Here is an 18,954-nt window from a genome sequence, read left to right on the forward strand (position 1 = left end):
CGTCGATGACGTAACAATACCGACGGTGAATAACCCGAAAATTCTCGGAGTTACCTTCGACAGTCTGCTCTCCTTCTCGGCGCATACAACCGCAATTGTCAACAAAGTACAGAGCCGCAACAATGTCCTCAAGTCGCTGGCCGGCAGCACTTGGGGCAAAGATAAAGAAACGTTGTTGGCAACATACAAGGCAATTGGCCGACCGGTTCTGAACTACGCAGCGCCCGTATGGTCGCCGGGGACTAGCAAGACGCAGTGGATGAAGCTGCAGACCTGCCAAAACACGGCATTACGTACCGCGACAGGATGCCTCCTGATGACGCCTCTACATCACCTTCATGACGAGGCCCAGATGCTCCCGGTAAAGGAGCATAACTTAATGCTTTGCAAGCAGTTCCTCGCTGGGAGCTACAGACGTGGCCATCCCAGCGGGCAACTGCTCGCGGAAGAGCCCGCGCCACGGCACGTCAGGAGGCATCTTTACGAACTGACAGACGAAGTCCAGAGGTATATTAAACAACCTCTGGACCCGACAACCTACCGACAGGCCCTCAACGGCATTCACAGGGAATCAGTCTCAAGTTATGTAGACTCCCGCCCTGTGAATGCCGTTCTAGGCACACAACCACCGGACGTGGACGGGACAGAACTTTGTCTGCCTCGGGAGACCCGCACAACAATAGCCCAACTTCGCTCTGGCTATTGCAGCAGGCTCAACAGCTACCTGAGCAGAATCAACGAGGATGTGCCCAACCAATGCCGGGCATGTGGAGAGTCGCCACATGACTCCCGGCACCTCTTCACATGCCCTGAGAATCCCACACAGAGAAATTTTCGTTTTGAAATTTGTATAGAACGTTTTACTTTTAAAAACGTTTTGACCCAGGTTTTGCACCTACAATATTTGTTTTAGTTATGAGAATGGAAATTTTTGATATCAGGTTTCAAACTTTTTATTTTAGTTTTCGACACGCACATTTTCGGGACACTTTCTAAAACCTTCGTTTGATATTTCACAGTGAGCGTACTCAAATTGAATTCCAAAATAATCGTTTGATATTTTAAAATGTGAATTTTTAAAATGATTTTTAAAACGCTAGATTGTTTTATGACAATAAACATATTCAAGTGAGATTCTAACATGTTCGTTTGAAGTTTAAAAATAAGTATTTTTTTTTTATGTTATTTTGATAACTTTTACAAAACTCGCTTTTTGAAATTAAATCCTAAAAGTTCTTTAATACATGGAAGTATACAATTATCAGGTATGTTTTCGATGTAAGTATGTACTACTTTTTTTTTGTAAAAAAGTTGAAAACAGATATTAGTTTATAATTTATAATTTTATTTTTTCAAAGATGTATGTACATATGCATTTAACATTAAATACTAAACAATTAACACAAATTAAATAGGTTTATATTTAAGATAAGATTTTCCATTGTTAATGTAAAAAATTTCCATTGGTTTTGAAGTGAATTTATTTATATTAAACACCTCCAATGTATCTTCTTTTATATGTTTTAATTCGTAAGATACAAAATGTTCATCGAACGAGCTCTCTCTCAGTTTACTACATATGACTAAAACTTCATTTTCGCACAGTATGAAAAAAATTATTTTAAAAAAGGTAATAACATGTTTTTCTAAGATTCCTAAGTAGTTTTTTTGTTTGTATTTCGTATTTTTATAAACTATAGTATGAGCCAATACCACGGTTTTTAAATTAAGGTTATATAAAACATGGGCTAAAATTCGATGCAGAAAATGGTTGGTTATATCCGTTATTTTGAACTCGTCTGGATCAAAAGGTTTGGGTAAACCCTTAGAATGCTGAACTAGACATGACGCAAATTTATATGCACTTTTAATAGAAATTGTTTTTTCTATATTTAGGCGCGACGTAATAGAGTGAGTATATATTTTCATTTCCTTATGCTTAGCCTCATAACGCATTGCCCACATAAATTTCAACGGGCCACATTGTCTAATAGCTCTTGGATAATGCACCATAAAATGATGCTTAGGTTTTAAGTCCCCGTACAAATCAATATATATTGTATGATGGCTTTCTATTAAGGTGGTCAAAGTGTGTATGTCTTCTTCTTCAAACTGGGCATGAATCACGTAACTTTAAAACGATAGTCGTCCAAACGATACTGACAAAACTGTCACTGTCACTGTTACGTGAAGCAAAACTAGAATCGAGTTGACAATATCGCACAAACGATCAAACAATTTTTGGTTTTCGTGAAGCAACACAATCTCGACACGATATCGTTCAGACGATTGTCGTCATACGTGATTCATGCCCTGATCAACTAATAAGAGATCAACTATTTTTGACAGCACAATGACGAGATCCCAAAATCTATTTCCTGGTGGAATGAGGTCACCAATCATTAGTGGTAAATACGTGGCGAAGCAAATCATTTCACTGGCCGTAATTTTTAATTTATTTTTTTGAAGACATCCGATTGTGATATTAGCTGACATATTGGATAATTCCATTTCTCCATAAGGGAAAAGTCGTTTTTTGGAATTGATTGTTTCTAGGGTTAATACCTTTTCTTTGATTAGGGACAACAGAACTTGGCATATATCGTATGAACAGACGCCCTCAAACAAGTCGTGCATTATGTCGAAAGAAATATTTTCAACGAAATGAAAGGATTGCAGCGAATTAACATACATTTTGATTTTATGCCAGTCAAAATACTAATTTCTTTACAATCTCGATCATAATTATCGACAGTGCGTATATTCCTTTCCTTTCTATTTTACTTTTCTTGGTTTCATGTTTAGTCTGCCTACAACATCTACAAAATCTATTTGAGCTAAAGGATTGTACCATAACCCAAGACAGAATTGACAGCAAGATTATCACCGACTACTAAGCCTAAGACAAATGAAACCTTCTTTGAATTAATAACAATACCAGCTTCTAGAATTTTGAACTGTTCAACTAAATTTCTTAAACAAATTTCGTAGCCATAAGATTTAAAAAATTTCGACGAAAAAAATCCAGCAGGAAAAATAAAATTTAACTTTGACTGTAGAAATTGAGGAATTGTTGGAAAACTGTAGTAACAAGCACAAATAGAATATGGGTGGGTTCCTAGAGGGTTATTTATTTGAAAATCGTCGAAGTAAACATTAAAAGGTATAATTATGTCGAAATTTTGTTTGTTGGTTAAAGTTTTCTGCATAGTTTCACCATTAATCACATTCGAAATTTTTGTGTTTTCTAACAAAGAGATTGTATTTGCTTCGGTTTCTTGTAATACATTAGGAAGCTCAAAAAACCTCCTCAACTGAAATAAAAGTGGCATGACATACACTTTTCTTTTTTTAGCATGCAAGGTGGGATTTCCTCGAATGATTTGTTCAGTTATTTCGTTGTTTATCACAAGTTCATGTGAATGTTTAAAAAGAAATTTTTTTTCTAAATTTTTTACTAACTTAGGCTCAGTTTCAATGTCTTTAAAAGCGCTATCCAAGCAGTTCAATAATGACATTAGTTCAGGTTGTACACTGCTAATATTAGTTAAACAATTATAAATAATTTTAAGAATTGCTAATAGCTTTTGCAATACAAAAGCTGCGTCTTTTCTGGAAATACTATTTTTTGCATACAAAGTAGTTTAAAATTCAAGTAATGCGTCTTTTATGTCTATGCAAAAGCTACTTTCTTCAGAGTTTGGAGCATAAACTGTCTCACATATTCTATGTCTATGCCCCTAATCAATGTTTACGTTTTTTTGTTTTGCAAGATGTTAATTACTTTTGAGCGTTTTGGAATTAAACTATTAATATCATGACTTTCCAGATGACGCTTAAATGTAGCAAACCGAGAGAATAACTTATTACACTTGTTTTGGACGCATGCAATATGCATCCGCGTTATTAAGAATATGAACGTTTTTTAGATGTGTTATATACAAATCTGTCGTGACAAAAGTATTGTCACACTTAAAACACAAAAACATTTTCTATATTTAAAGCTTATCGGAAAAGTAGTTCAAAAGTAAGCTTAGAGACGCTGATCGGGCGTCATTAGGAGTAATTATATCATAAATAAATATTTGTACAAATGTCCAAGCCAAAACGCAAGGATCTGGATATTTTAAATTAAGACTTTGGAAAAGCTTGAACGTACAATCAAAAGCGCTAAGAAATGATTCAAACTTTAAAAACACTTTGTCAAAGTAAACATAAAAACGTTTCTCACTGTCGAACCCTTAGGCTATGATCAACGGCTGCAAAGATGTCTTGAGGCTTAAGCATTTCGCTTCTAACTCTTCGATTTTTACATAGATATTGCTGATGTTAGCTATTGGAACGACAAAGAATTGGTTCGCATCCAGTATTGAAAAAGATTTACCACCAAAACCTTTTAATGGAATCACAGTGTTTAATAGCTGTAGCAAGACATAATTTTGTTGATCTGATGAAAAAGAAGAAAAATAATTAGACTTTTGAATTGTTTTACTCTGAAGTGCACATAGATATGAATTTATATACCTACCAATATTTCCAGACTCTTCTGCTTCTTTTAGTAATTCTTTAGAAAGGGGATTGATAGATTTTGTATAGTAATATCTTGTCAAGACATCTTTGAAAGATTCCCACTTTTCTTTTAGCTTATTTTGTTTGCCCGGATGTTTAATTTCAAAATCTATGTTGATCTGAAGAAGAAAGATAACTTATAATTCATGCACAGTCAATTAATAAAGTTTAAGTGCAGAGAGTTTCTTGCAATACAGGAAACTGTTTATTAAATATTTTATTTTTTGCTAAACTAAAATTGAGGGGGCTAAAAACTGCGTGCTAAACTTTTACTAAAGAGTGAGACTTTTCCTTTATTTTGCACAAGGTTTAGAGCTCTGATTTATGGAGTTATGTTGTAGAATTAACCATTATTTTAAAAACATTACCAAGTCTGGTGCCCGTGCATCTTTCAGAAGGGGCCACTCTGCCAAGAACGCATAGTTATCGAATTTCTCCAAATCCTTTTGACGCAACTGATATGTGCGAGACCATCTATCGCAAACGGTATCCCAAGCAGCAAGCGGCCAGTAAAGTTCGGATTTTAAATTTGTTATATTTTCTGGAAGTTCCGGGGATCTTTCTCTTTGAGAAGCTATTTCAAGACTTTGCGTTTCATCTAATTTTCTTTTTCGGTACTTTGTATTAGTATACTTGGTAAACAGTCGACCACTTGGAGATTTTTTACCACGCCGAGGTATATAATAAAAATCCTGTATAGTACTCAAATAATTTAAATTTTTAATGCATATACAGCCAATCAATAAAGTTTAGGTACAGAGAGTTTTTTACAATACGGGCAACTGTTTATTAAATATTTTATTTTTCGCAAATTTTGTATAAAAATATGGTTAATTCTACAACAAAAACCCCAAAAACCAGAGCTCCAAACCTTGTGCCAAATTAAAGAAAATTATGGAAATTTTCATTCAAATATTGCACTTTTTATTTACACTTTTTAGAAAAACGTTGAGTATGCAGTTTTTAGCCCATTAAATTTTAGTTTAACAAAGTGCAAGTCAGGAAGCTGGGACTTACCATTGATTTTTGGTAAATTTTTTTGTTGAAGGTGTCGCTCATTTTTTCCAAATAAACAAAATTTTCGAAAATTATTTTATATGGAGAAAATGAGCGACACCGTCAACAAAAAAAAATGCCAAAAATCAATGGTAATTCCTAGCTACATCAGACTTGCACTTTATTAGATTCACCAAAGAGTGTAAATAAAAAAGTGCAATATTTGAATGAAAATTTCAAGAATTTTAGTTAATTTGGAGCAAGGTTTGGAGCTCTGATTTTCGGGGTTTTCGTTGTAGAATTAACTATATTTTTATACAAAATTAGCGAAAAATAAAATATTTAAAAAATAGTTGCCCATATTGCAAAAAATTCGCTGTACCTAAACTTTATTGACTGACTGTACATATACATATAAGTTGCACTTACGGACACTTTTCTTTCCTCTGGGAAAACGTTTAAAATTTCTTTTAAAATGCAATCAAAATCGTTTGGTGTCAGCTGCTTACAGTTGACAAACGTATGTTCCAAAATAATTTGTACAATTTTGTCTCGTTTAATATTTGTGAGACATTTATGCTCTCTATAATAACTTTGTATGGAACAACCAGTATCCGTTTGGGCCAACAGTTCAGATAGCGTCTAAAAATATAAGAAATGCATGACCAAAACAAACTTTCAAAAACCAGAGGATACATTTTTGTAAATCCTGTTTACTCACCTTTCCTCCAAAGATATCCTGTTCCTTCTGCGTCTCGCTGGTTAGATTCTATAATTAAATACAAAACCAAATATGAATATTATAAAATAATTAGTTTTTTTTGACCACCAGTACTTCGTCCGACAATAACAATGCTATGCCGTGCTTTTCTACATACAGATTCTCTCCGTCCTACTGTCCACCACTTCATGTATTGTTGTTTGTATATTTTTTGTTTACATTTACGGTATTTCGACTTGCTTAAATTCTCTTGTTTATGTTTAAGTGTTCTTTGAGCTTGTTTGTTAATATTTTTCTGCACATAGAATTAGTCGATTGGAAAAACTCAATAATGTAAGTTGCGTTTTTGATGTAAGTTTTTTGTAATTTGACGTAAATATGTATGCATTTGGTGTTTTTCAGTCCTGAAGATGCCTTCAGATTGAAGGCGAAATATCGACAGCAATAAATGTAATAAATAAAACCGCCAAAATATATGTTTTATTTAACAACCGGCCTGGAGCTCAAAATTAACGAACATACATATGTACATATGTATAATTTTTTGTATAAGAAACTCTTACCAAAGATTTCTTCCATTCGAGCAGTTTAACTCGAAATTCGGCTCGGTCCCCTATATTTTTTATTGCATCAGCAATGTCCCTTTCATTTAAAAAGATGAGATGCCGATATTCAATTCCAGCTTCTGTAAATAACTAACTTATTAACTACATAGTTATACATAAGTCTTATTAATAGCACTTACCTATAAGCTGAGGGAGCAGGTGCTCTAGCTTGAATTTTTTAATAGTTGCTCCATTTTAATTTCTATTTTGGAAATAAATATTTTTTTGAATAGAAATGCCAGTACACTTGTTTTTTAAAGTTTTCCATTTACACTTTGCGAGTTAAAGTTTTCGATTTTATTTTAAAAATGTTTCATTTTGCTTTGTTGGCTGAATACTTCGAAGCTTTATAATTTGTATGGTAAAAATTCTAAATTGTTTCGTTGTAGTTTTGAAAATACACATTTTAGATGATAACTTCTTCTCTTCCATTGCTTTTTCTGACTTTTTCTTGAATAATCGCTGCCTATCACATCACTGCGAAAATTGGAACCATTGTCGTTGGCTGTTTCCTCAACGCATTGCCAAAAGCTTTCCCTAGAGTTTAGTATTTTTTATATGATTCAACTGGTTTCTAAATGGGAAGTGATTTATAATTTCTATACGGCACATCTCTACTGGAAAGTTTTTTCTCTTCTCTAAAATTTTAAAAAAGATACATACACATCTACATATGTATGTACTTAGCAACTTTTCACTTTAAGCCAGCGAAATAGGTATGTATATGCCGCATGTTTAATAATATAGACATGTAACTCAAAATGTAATATAAATAAGTAGAATATGTTCAGTCTAACAGATAACCAAATTTCCCAAATATGGTGAAGATATGTGTCTCCATCTGTCATTTTGTATACTAACTGTATGAATGATAAAACTTTGATTGCGTTTTCCCACAAAATTGAAATTTTTATATACTTCGTTATATTATTAAACGTGCGATGTATTCTGGTGCATTTTTTGTATGCCAGAGACGTAAATGTTTCTAATTACAGTAAAACCTGCTTAAGTACCTCACGAAAAATGTCAGCAGGTTGGGTACTTAAAAGAACCCGCTTAAGTACCTCGATGCAGGTACTTAAGCGAACATAATTATTGATGTAGTTACACCTTCTTTTTAACTTGTATTGATATGTAAATCTTTGATTAGAACATGAACGTTTAATCAAGAATACGAAACTTAAAACCAAGATCGTAGCATTATTTAAACAGATAAACAAACAAAAAAAACTTTATTAGAAAAAATGATAAAGCAAAGTATGTAATTGTTACAGGAATTAAATTTTTTTTAAATTTCATTGATTATATATATTTATATATTCTTACAAACAGTGTTGGACATCTAATTTTGGACCGAATTCAGAATAATATTGTTTGCCCTTTCAGTTTATTTTTTAATAAATTTTAAGATTGTTCAATTAAATACAGTTAATTCCCTTATCATATAAACCGAAGCTTAAGATTTTGAAAAACACAAAAATTCATCAAAATTTCAAACTAAATTTTAGTGTAATAATGGCAAGTTTCAACTGACTAAAAATTACCGTTTATTTTTTTGATTTTTTGTCGAAGGTGAGTAGCGCTGTCACTGAATTTCAGAATGTGTAAATATTTTAAGAAATCTTAAAAGAGTACTTAAGAGGGGAAAACTATAAGTAAAATGGTAAACGGGGTATGAAAAATTTAGGTACTTAGGCGGGCTGTGTAAATAAGCGGGGAGGTTTTAAGAGAGGTATTTTCTTCCGATTACATTCAAATTTCACATTGCCCAAAAATGTTGGTTACTTAAGCGGGTTAGGTACTAATGCGGGGGGGGGTGCTTAAGCGGGTTTCACTGTATGTGCTTTGCTGCGTATACATAGATATGAACATACATTAGCTCTAACACTTGATTGAATTTAGAAATGTTACCGAAGGATTTTTTTTTTTAATCTTTCTCATGCCATATCAGTATCATTAAATTTAAATTTTTTTTTTTATATTCAACACTGCAAGGCAAATTTACACATAAATATATGTATGTACATAAATACTCAGATTCATGTGTATGCATTCGTTATAATATCTCATATGCATTCTTATTTTTGCTCATTTATGTTAAAAAAGCATACACATGTACCGTGGAATAGCGATAGAGAAGTGTATAGTATTAAATAAGACAAATGTAAATTTCAGGTGTCCGTGGGTACATACATATGTATGCTAAAATCAAATAAAAATTAACCCAATGTTTTTAAAATGATACATTTTTTAAACAATTTAAAAATGTTTCTGAATGCAAATTTTATGATACTTGTATAACCCGATTATTTCTTACCCCATTTTCGTTAAACTGCTTTCTTCTGTCGCCTAGATATTGATATTTTTTTAAATAAAATTAACCAGGGTTCTAATCTGTATTGCGATTGGAAACTCAATGCGATTCGAAACGCGACACGGATTAATGAAAGTTCATAGAGCCAAGTATTCGCATCCGAATGATTTGCTTTTCGCTCTTCGAAACGCCCTTTATTTTCTTCTCCCTCTTATTATATATTTTTTTCTTTTAAATAAATTTAACCGATTAATTGTCCTTGAAACGAATCGTCTAACTTAAATGGAAAATTTTATAGCTATTATAATAGGCTCGCATATTTTTTTGCTATCGTACACATTCACACATTCATAGTATCTACATATGTATGTACATTATGGTGGTCCAAACTTTTTTTTTCAGCCAACCCCCAGAACTAAAGAACATATTTTTTTTATTTTGATCACTCAAAAAGTGATGGGAATGAGCCCAATTGCATTCATTAATAGAAATTAAAATATGAATAAATACCATCCAAAGCATTTTAAAAAGTTGGTCCCAATTTGCTTTTTACATCGATTTAAATTCGTGAATTCAGGGTTCAAAAATAAACAAGTACAATGATTTTTTTGGTTTGCTCACAAATTTCATACCTACAAACATATACATATGTACATATATACATACGTACATACCTATATAATAAAACTAATAAATTCCTCCCATCCCTTCTCCTTTATCTTTGGAAAATGTGTTTTTATTACTTTTTTTCAAGAAATTATACCTGAAAACACGAAATTACAAATTGAGATAAAAAAGAAATGGTAACCAATTTTGCAAATCCTTTGGTACTTCTTCATTTGACCATTCATTGACCAGCTTAGTCAAATGCTTTTGGTCCGACTCCCATCACCTCCAACTTTTTCAAATTTGTTGCACTGTGTATTTTAAAGGGCTGTTTCCAGCTCTTAAAAAAATGAAAAATTCATATAAAATAACGCACAAGAAATGGAAAATAAATTTTCTTCTATCAAAATTTCTTAAATCAGTTTGCAGCACTCCAGAAAAAAATGCTCGTTATTTCTCCAAGAGATTTTAAAGCAAAAGCAAAGTGCTTTTTCAAGCAACAGAAATAATAAAAAAAAATTAACAAATCCTTTGAGCTGTTCGTGAGTGATGTGACTACGAACGCATAAAATAATTCAATTTTGTATATCAGAGACAAGATTATCGGTTATGAAAAAAAAGTACAATTTAGATGTTAAATATGCATCATAATTTTGTGTTTTGAAGATTTCTGAAAGCAAATATTTTTATTCGATCAAAAAAATATCGGCTTTCAACGTTTCATAGCAATTGTACAAAAAAATACAACGGAAACTTCAACGCGCCAGCGGCACCATCAAATATTAACAGATTTCTAATTGAAAAAATACGGGCTTTTTGTTTATCATTTTACATAATTCTGGCAGGGGACAGCAGGTAGATTCTAATAAGCTGATTTTTTTCATGCATTTTTCGACCATTCTATTGTACAAGCACTGACATCTCGCTTTTTTAATTTTAAGTTTTCATTTCAAGTATATCGTCAATAACATTTCAACATTTGTAATTCATTTTTGGCGCATGCATAGCTAACCTGCATCAGACGTGATCGTAAAAACCTAATATTTTACTTTATATGAATGAAATATATTTACTAAAAGGCGAAAACCCGAGCCTCAATAAAAATGACTTCCCGGCACTATTTTGGCAGAGGTATGTAAAACGAAATCCACAAATTTGTGTAGTATAATTTGAAAAAAAAACAATTTCTTCATTTCTCATATACATTCCCCATACAAAAAATTCACTAAACGTACAAATGGGTTTTCAATATTTATGTATATTAAGTATACATGTACTACATACATACGTGTTGTCTGTGGACATTTACATGTGTGTTCATAAGGGATGTATGTAGTAGTTATGTGGATGATATTGTTTATCAATGTAATGAAATATTGTTTATAATATTAAGTGTACTTAAAAAATCCAATTATATACATTTATATATACACACATTAAAAAAATATGTGGAACTTACATAATTATGGACTAGAAAGGTACATACCTATATAACATCAAAAATACATGTCTATTTCATAGAAATAATACATTTATTGTTTTCATTCAACTGTTTTTATGTATGTAACTCTAATATTTGCACTAGTCCTATTCACAATAGAAAAAAATTGTTTCCGAGAGAGGACACTGCATGGCTTGTGTGTTTCTGTGCATTTTATTAACTTCGAAACTTTGTATTATTAATTTGTTGTGTTCGAATTTTGCTGTTTTCTTTTATCAGAACTTCATACTAAAACATAATTTCTTCTACCCGAAACGCACATACTTACATACATACAAATCAGATTAAGTGCAAATAAATTCGATAATCGCAATAGGAATACAGAAATGTATGTAGCATCGTTTATTATCAACGATTTACAATTAGAAGCAGCAAAATTTATATGTTGAAGCACATTCGCTTATACATACATACTTAGATTTTCGACTATTTAATTGATACATTTTAGTTAGAAGCACATTTATTGAAGTTATTTAAGGTTAGATATACATAAAAACGAAATTTATAGTTTTTAGACCGTTAAGATGTTCTCAAATCGATTTTTTAGATCATTAAGATTTTCAAAATAGAAACATAGTTTTCTTAACATGAAGCATTTTGCTTTGTAGAAGGGTAACATTTGTAAATGGCAATGAAAGTTCAGCCTTTTACTATATGATGCAGTGAGAAGCCACAAATAAATATTAATTCCATGTACATATGAATATAAATTTAAAATTTGTATGGCAACTCCAAAGATATCCCATCGTAGCGCCAACGATCGATTTTAATATCTATAGCGGTATCAATAAAAATATCTAGATATGATTATTTAGTAATTAATAAAAATTATTTATTAGAAATTATAACTGAATAGACACAAAACTAAATGACATTATGAATTCGAATTTGAAATTTGGATTGCATTTTCTCTATTCAAATGGCCAGCATTGACTACTTATGTAAATATATATAAAAACTTGAATGCAAGTTAATTTTCTAAAATAATCATAAATCTGTATTTAAATTGATTATCTGAATATGATCGTCTGTTTTCTATCAAATCTTTGTGTGCGTTAACCCCATTAAACATTTTGGCTAGTTTTTTAACGGTCTTATAAACTGGATACACACTGTATGTAGGCACTTATAATTTTATTTTTTAAACAGTAAAAGCGTTTGCTTCTATATTGCACTTAACTTGAGCTTTTATATTCGTAATTTTATATTTTCTCTTTACGAAATCTGATTGCCAACTACAGAAGCGGACTTTTGAATTTCTCTGCTGTTGCATTAGCACTCAACGATTTAGGCTATCATGCGGTTGGTATTCGTATCGATTCCGGCGATTTGGCCTATTTATCCTGTTTGGCGCGTGAAACATTCGAAAAGGTTGCTGAACGTTTCAAAGTGCCATGGTTCAATAAATTGACAATTGTAGCGTCGAATGATATTAATGAAGATACAATTCTTAGCTTGAATGAGCAGGGCCATAAAATCGATTGTTTCGGAATCGGTACACATTTAGGTAAGTTGTTATTATATGAAAATATAGGAGAACTTAAAGTAATGAAACAAAAAAAATATTATTTAATTTTTAGTGACTTGTCAACGCCAGCCAGCCCTGGGTTGTGTTTACAAGCTAGTAGAAATAAATGGACAGCCGCGTATGAAATTAAGTCAAGATGTCGAAAAGGTGACCATGCCGGGACACAAAAATGCTTTCAGGTACATGCCAACATACATACATAGGTTTGAGAGTATTTATGTATTTACTCTATATGTAAAAGGTGCAATTAAAAGCTTCCTGTTATTTGAAACAGGGACATAACAGTTATAAGTTTTATCGGTAAAACGTTGTTCCATAACCACAGACTTTTAACGTTGCCTTATAACTGTTATGCAGGAGAAATATGTTTTCCGTCACCAAAAAGAGTTATTTCTCAACGTTTATTTTTACGTTGTCTGATAAAAGTTATTTCACCCCTCCTCTTTTATTTTCATCTTCTCCATCTCCGTTTTCGTTAATATTCTTAACTTACAACGGGTCCGGGGGTACAAATACGCTTTAACATTTGTTAGAATTTCTAATAACTGTGTGTGAATATTAAACAATCAAATTATACATTTGGAAAGAATTATAATTTTTTATTTTCGGAAAAATGTGGGCCCCTTTGAAAGTCCGGGCCTGGTGAGAAATCCAGCATATTTCAAAATTCTCACATTTTTTATCAAGAATGGATTATTACAGTATGTATATCGTTACCTTAATATAGAAAGACCCTTACTAATTTTCTTTTCAAATCCAGTATTGTACAAAAGTCTGCCGATAACCCACCAAGCACCTACTGGATTTTAAAAATACTTACTATAGCATAAAATTAGTTACATTCTTAAATAAAAGCAGCTTTTTAAAGAAACTCACAGCAAAACGACTTGATTTTGTAGGAAGTTTTTTCACCACTCCGTAAAGAAACAAAAATTTCAGATAGGGCCTTTCTATATTCTATATTAAGCTAACGATATGTACAAAATGTAGAAATAGTCAGAAAAAGTCCGAAGTAGTCTGATTTAATCCAAAAGAGATTCCTTAACTCCAAAATATGTTTACCAAAATTAGAGCCGCTAGGTGGCGCGGGAGTAGAGTTATTTATAAAAGTCGTATTTATGAACCGATTTCGTTCAAATTCAAAGTATAAGCTACCTGCATGATGAAAAGCGCATTTGCGAAAAACGGACCCGATAAAAGCCCTATTATGAACCGATTTTGTTAATGTTAATTCGAGTCAAATTGTCGGAGGTTATACCTTGCATATATGGTCCTATTATAGCCTACTAGACAATGCGCTGGTGGTGATGGAGTAGAGTTACTTATAAAAGTCGTATTTATTAACCGATTTCGTTCAAATTCGCAAAGTGAGCTACCTGTATGATGAAAAATTCGTTTCCTAAAAACGACCAGCTATATTTTATAAAATCTGATTGAAATTCATAATGCGTATTCATTTCATGACAGGCAGTGGTTTTGCAGGAAAGGGACCTAATGGATTGCGCTGCAGCCGAAATATATAAAAACCCACACGGGGTTTTGTCTGCTTTGGCCCTATATTCATCTTAGACGAATTTACTCTTCATATGGCTAAAGGGAGGGTTCGTTTAAGTATGCATGTAAAGACCGCAACATTGTGTAAGTGCACCTTTGCCTGACGACCTCATACACCCTAAATGCGATCTTGCACCTACCTCCGATTGAGGAAAATGCTCGGGGCGGCTTTAGTACAGCAGTAAGACTCAAATAAACCAGTTCATAAATATTAAGGTAAATTGTAAAAATGGCAATTGACAAGGAAAGATTCGACCACGTTCGTAAAAAAAGGAACACGGTAGGTATATCAATGGCTCTATTTGAACGATATTTAAGAGATCACACGACTCATTTAGTCAATGTACGGGAAAACTTTTCATCCTGTGGGGGGCGAGGATTCTTGGCCCTTCTATAACTGAAAACGCTCATCTGTGTTCTTTAGTTTCCTTATAAGGACTTTTATTGGCTTACATGGTACATCAGACCAATGTTGAAGCTGCAAGATCATTGAAGAATATTACGCACGCTTGGCAGAGATCTCACAGGTGGAAATAAGACATCATGACATCGAAAGGGATTAGTATGGTATCACAGCGCTACTATTATTGGCCTATGTGTGAGGAGGATTCTGCTCTTTATTCGTTTCAATTTAAACTAAAAATGTTTACTTTATAGACCGCTTTTGCTTTTAAACGCTAGTTTTGTATTGGCCAACGCAAAAGATCTTATTAGGCGCCGCGGAGCAAGCGGGCATTGGCTAGTAATAGATAAGAGGAAATGCCAAATTTTTTGACAATGAGCTGATAGTAGTTGTGTTCGTTTGGAAAAGCCAGTAATAATTGCCAGTAACAAAATTCAGAGAATAAGGTATCAAACTTTCAAAGTGCGCGAACAGGAATTTGCAGAAATTCGCAAGCTTCATAGCCAGCTGGCGTCCACGGTTGCATTTCGAACATAATACTTTTTTTTTAATTATTTAAGGTGGAAAACAAAACAGGACCGTATATTTCTTCTTATTCAGTCTTTATAGAGCCTTCTACTTAAGCTTAAATTATGGCTTGAACTTTTGACTACAATCGCTAAAAATACCATCCCTGCAGCTTGACCGTAATATGATTTATAGTCATTTATTGAACATGTTTGCCATTGCCTGCCATTGCTGTTAAGAAAAAACCCTTTTCCTATATTTTTTGCGATGTTGCTTTGACCAGGGTTTGAACCCAGGCCCTTCGGAGTGGAAGCGCGCACTGCCTACCACTATACCACAGCGGCGGCCGCCTAAACCGGTTTGTTTCCAAATCAAATTTGACAATGGATGACGAAAAATCGTTCCACAATACATCAAGAAGAAGAACCTTTATTGTACCACGTCAAATTCTGCAAAAAAAGTTTATAACTTCTTGACGAGACTATTAAAATATTTTTTCTTTTACAGACTGTACAGCGCCGATGGCCATGCTTTGATAGATTTGTTGCAAAAGGTTACGGAACCACCCCCAAGTATTGGTCAAAAGGTTTTATGCCGCCATCCGTTTCAAGAATCGAAGCGTGCCTACGTAATTCCCTCACATGTTGAGTTATTGTACAAAGTCTTTTGGAAGGACGGTAAAATAACGCAACAGCTGCCTACGCTGGAACAAGTTCGGGAGAAGGTACAAATTTCTCTTAAAACATTGCGGAATGATCACAAACGCACACTAAATCCAACGCCCTACAAGGTAAGATTTAAAATAATTGCGAATTTAACTAGATATATAGCATATGCACTAAAATCTAGAACAATATGGTAAACTTTTGAAAAAAGTTTATTGTGGGGCTTTTTGCTTGATGATTTTGAAAGTTTAGTGAAAATATTTTTATCTGCAGCTTATATGTATGCAGTGACTGTTTAAATATATGTAGCACTATTCGAGTGTAATGCGAATTTATTCACTACCAACAAATTTAGTTACAGTGAAATAAAATAGCACTAGCACTAGTTTTTTGCATTCAAAATTTAGTGCACTACCTACCCCCAACTCTGGCTACCGGACGGGAAAACCTACTTCGATTACCCCGAAACTAGTGGTGCAAATCATATTCTTTAGGTCAGCTATGGATTTCGAGATATTTAAAATTGAAATCTGTTGGCTTGAAGACTGCAAGAAGACATTGCTTTACTCATATTATGATCTTGAATCGAACAAGATATATCACATGAACTTCGTTTCACCAAATATGCAAAGAAACCATTTGAAGGGAGATTACTAGTTCTGTACCCACGCAATGGCGAAATTCATCGCATAACTGTTGTCATAAGTACTGCGCCTAAATATAAATTTTGTATATCGTCGTTTAAAGTACAATACCGCGTATCAACAAAATGCAAAACCGCGTATCAACAAAATGCAAAACCGCGTATCAAGATAATGTAAAACCGCGTATGTGAGGTTGCATAAATTATTTTATAGAGAGTAAAAACACTCATATTTCAAAATGGTCCTCTTTTTTATAAAGCAATCGCATTTCTGGCTGGTATATTTCAGGACGAATGGATAAGGATTCAGCCAAGAGTTTGTGTGAGCATATCCAAGTTTTGGCAGCCAATGTCAGTTACGCGGATTCGCAGAATGACGATACGCGGTTTTGTACTTTAAACGACGATATATATCGTACTTCTGCAAAACCGCGTAACTGACAATTTTTGCCAAAAATTGGATTTTCTCACACAAGCTCGTGACTCAATCCTTATCAATTCGTCCTGAAATATACTAGCCAGAAATATGATTGCTTTAGAAAAAAGAGAACCATTTTGAAATATGAGTGTTTTTACTCTCTAGAAAATAATTTCAGCAACCTCACATACGCGGTTTTGCATTATCTTGATACGCGGTTCTACATTTTGTTGGTACGCGGTTTTGTACTTAAAACGATATATATATCGCTAAAATTAAAATAATTAGAAAACCATTGTACGCATAGCGAAAAAAGTGTCGCCCATTCGAACACAGAGTAATTGCTCTGTGACCTAAAGTTGGTAATTTAAAATTAAGCTTGGTTTGCAACTTAATCTCCCAACAAGTATAATTTTATACAATAAGTAAATATTTTTTTTTTTTTTAATTTCATTCCAGGTTGCTGTTAGTGACAACTTGTACAATTTCATACACGATTTGTGGTTGCAAAATGCACCAATCGGCGAGCTCTCATGATCTATATAAGTACCTTGGCTATGTCGTGGCGCAAATCGCGAATTTCGTGAAGAATTTTACTGAAATTTGTTATAAAACGCAAAAAATTTACAAAATATCTTTATACATTTATTGAGTTTCTCTCAATGACATCTATTTGATTGGTTTAATGTATAAGTGTATATCTACTTAAGGTGACTTAGTTTTAAACGATTGTGAAAGTCACCATGGGCTACACTAAAATTTACTTAATTTGTTCTTTATCACAGAACACGTTGCGGATGTATGGATGTATACTATCATGCTTATTAGAAATGATAATGTACACAAATTAAAGCAAAAGCTGCATATGTATGCATATATTTAGATTGTTAAATATAATTTATGCTGTATTAGGACATTAAACATTATATATTGAAACAAAATTTGTGCACAACTTTTCAGGAATGTGGCTTGTGCCTTAATGTACACAGACCCAATTGTATATAAAAACACATATATATGTACATAAGTAAAATTGTTACTTATTTAAGGAGATATGTATGTTTGTAGATATTCGTGTGAGCTTATAATATGTTCGTTTCAATTAAAATGTAGTTTTAAATAGACGTAGAACATACCCTCACAATTGAGTTCGGCAGTTCCAAACTACAATCAATTTAGAAATTGATCCCTTTGAATAAATTTGCTTAGACACTTAAAATAAGAGCAAAACAATGCAATGTCCTATTGTGTATTGAATACGTCATTGTATTCGCATTCCAAAGTGATTAACCCACACTAATTGCATTTGAGGGATTCACAACGGTGTCGTAAGTGTCGTATTGTTGTATGTCGTAAACTTTAAAAGCTTAAATAAATGTTTAGAGAACTTGAAACCATAACCAACTATTTTTTAACACATATGCACAAATGCATAATATGACTTTTATGGTACTTTACGAACCCCCTTAATATATTTTTTCGGCGTTTAAAGTTTACGACATACAACAATACGACACTTACGACACCGTTGTGAATACCCCAATTGTATTTATTAACTGATTTAGCTTAGTAGACTTTTTAATATTTTACTAATGGAAATTGAGTTTACTTGTTGAACGCGTAATCTAATTTAAACAGGAATTTTAAATATCATGAGCTATTTAAGACCTCCTTTTTGGTTAAAATTAATTAAATTGGCTAAATGTTTTGTACCGTTTTAAAAGTTTAATAAAAGTTATATTTTTGGAAGCTTTGTGCCCAAATAAAGGAAAAAATACGTAAATGAAATTGTTTTCTGACATTAACAAATGCTTTTAATATGGTGGTTTGGAGTCCCTCTAATTAACAACAAAAGTTTCAATAATGAAACTGTTTGTACGGGGCACGCGTGTGGGACTCGTACGAGTATCAGTTTTTTAAATTG

At 32.8% G+C, this 18,954-nt stretch overlaps 1 protein-coding gene across 4 annotated transcripts in view; it reads left to right on the forward strand.

The window, feature by feature from the left end:
- LOC118751954 (nicotinate phosphoribosyltransferase-like) overlaps nt 1-18,410 on the forward strand; it is a gene marked incomplete at its 5' end in the record, with an annotated part of 47,037 nt that extends 28,627 nt beyond the window's left edge. For 2 of the 4 annotated variants that reach the window (XM_036486779.1, XM_036486781.1), the window contains 4 exon segments: nt 12,554-12,819; nt 12,893-13,019; nt 15,812-16,094; nt 17,490-18,410. In XM_036486779.1, the coding sequence (XP_036342672.1) occupies nt 12,554-12,819; nt 12,893-13,019; nt 15,812-16,094; nt 17,490-17,567 (754 nt within the window). In that variant the 3' untranslated portion in view covers nt 17,568-18,410. 4 annotated transcript variants of the gene reach the window in all.
- Between the last annotated feature and the right edge of the window lie 544 nt (nt 18,411-18,954).

Source organism: Rhagoletis pomonella, unplaced genomic scaffold (genome assembly GCF_013731165.1).
Source record: "Rhagoletis pomonella isolate Grant_MI unplaced genomic scaffold, Rhpom_1.0 Rhpom_scaffold_01110, whole genome shotgun sequence".
In the NCBI taxonomy this organism is placed as follows: Eukaryota; Metazoa; Arthropoda; class Insecta; order Diptera; family Tephritidae; genus Rhagoletis; species Rhagoletis pomonella.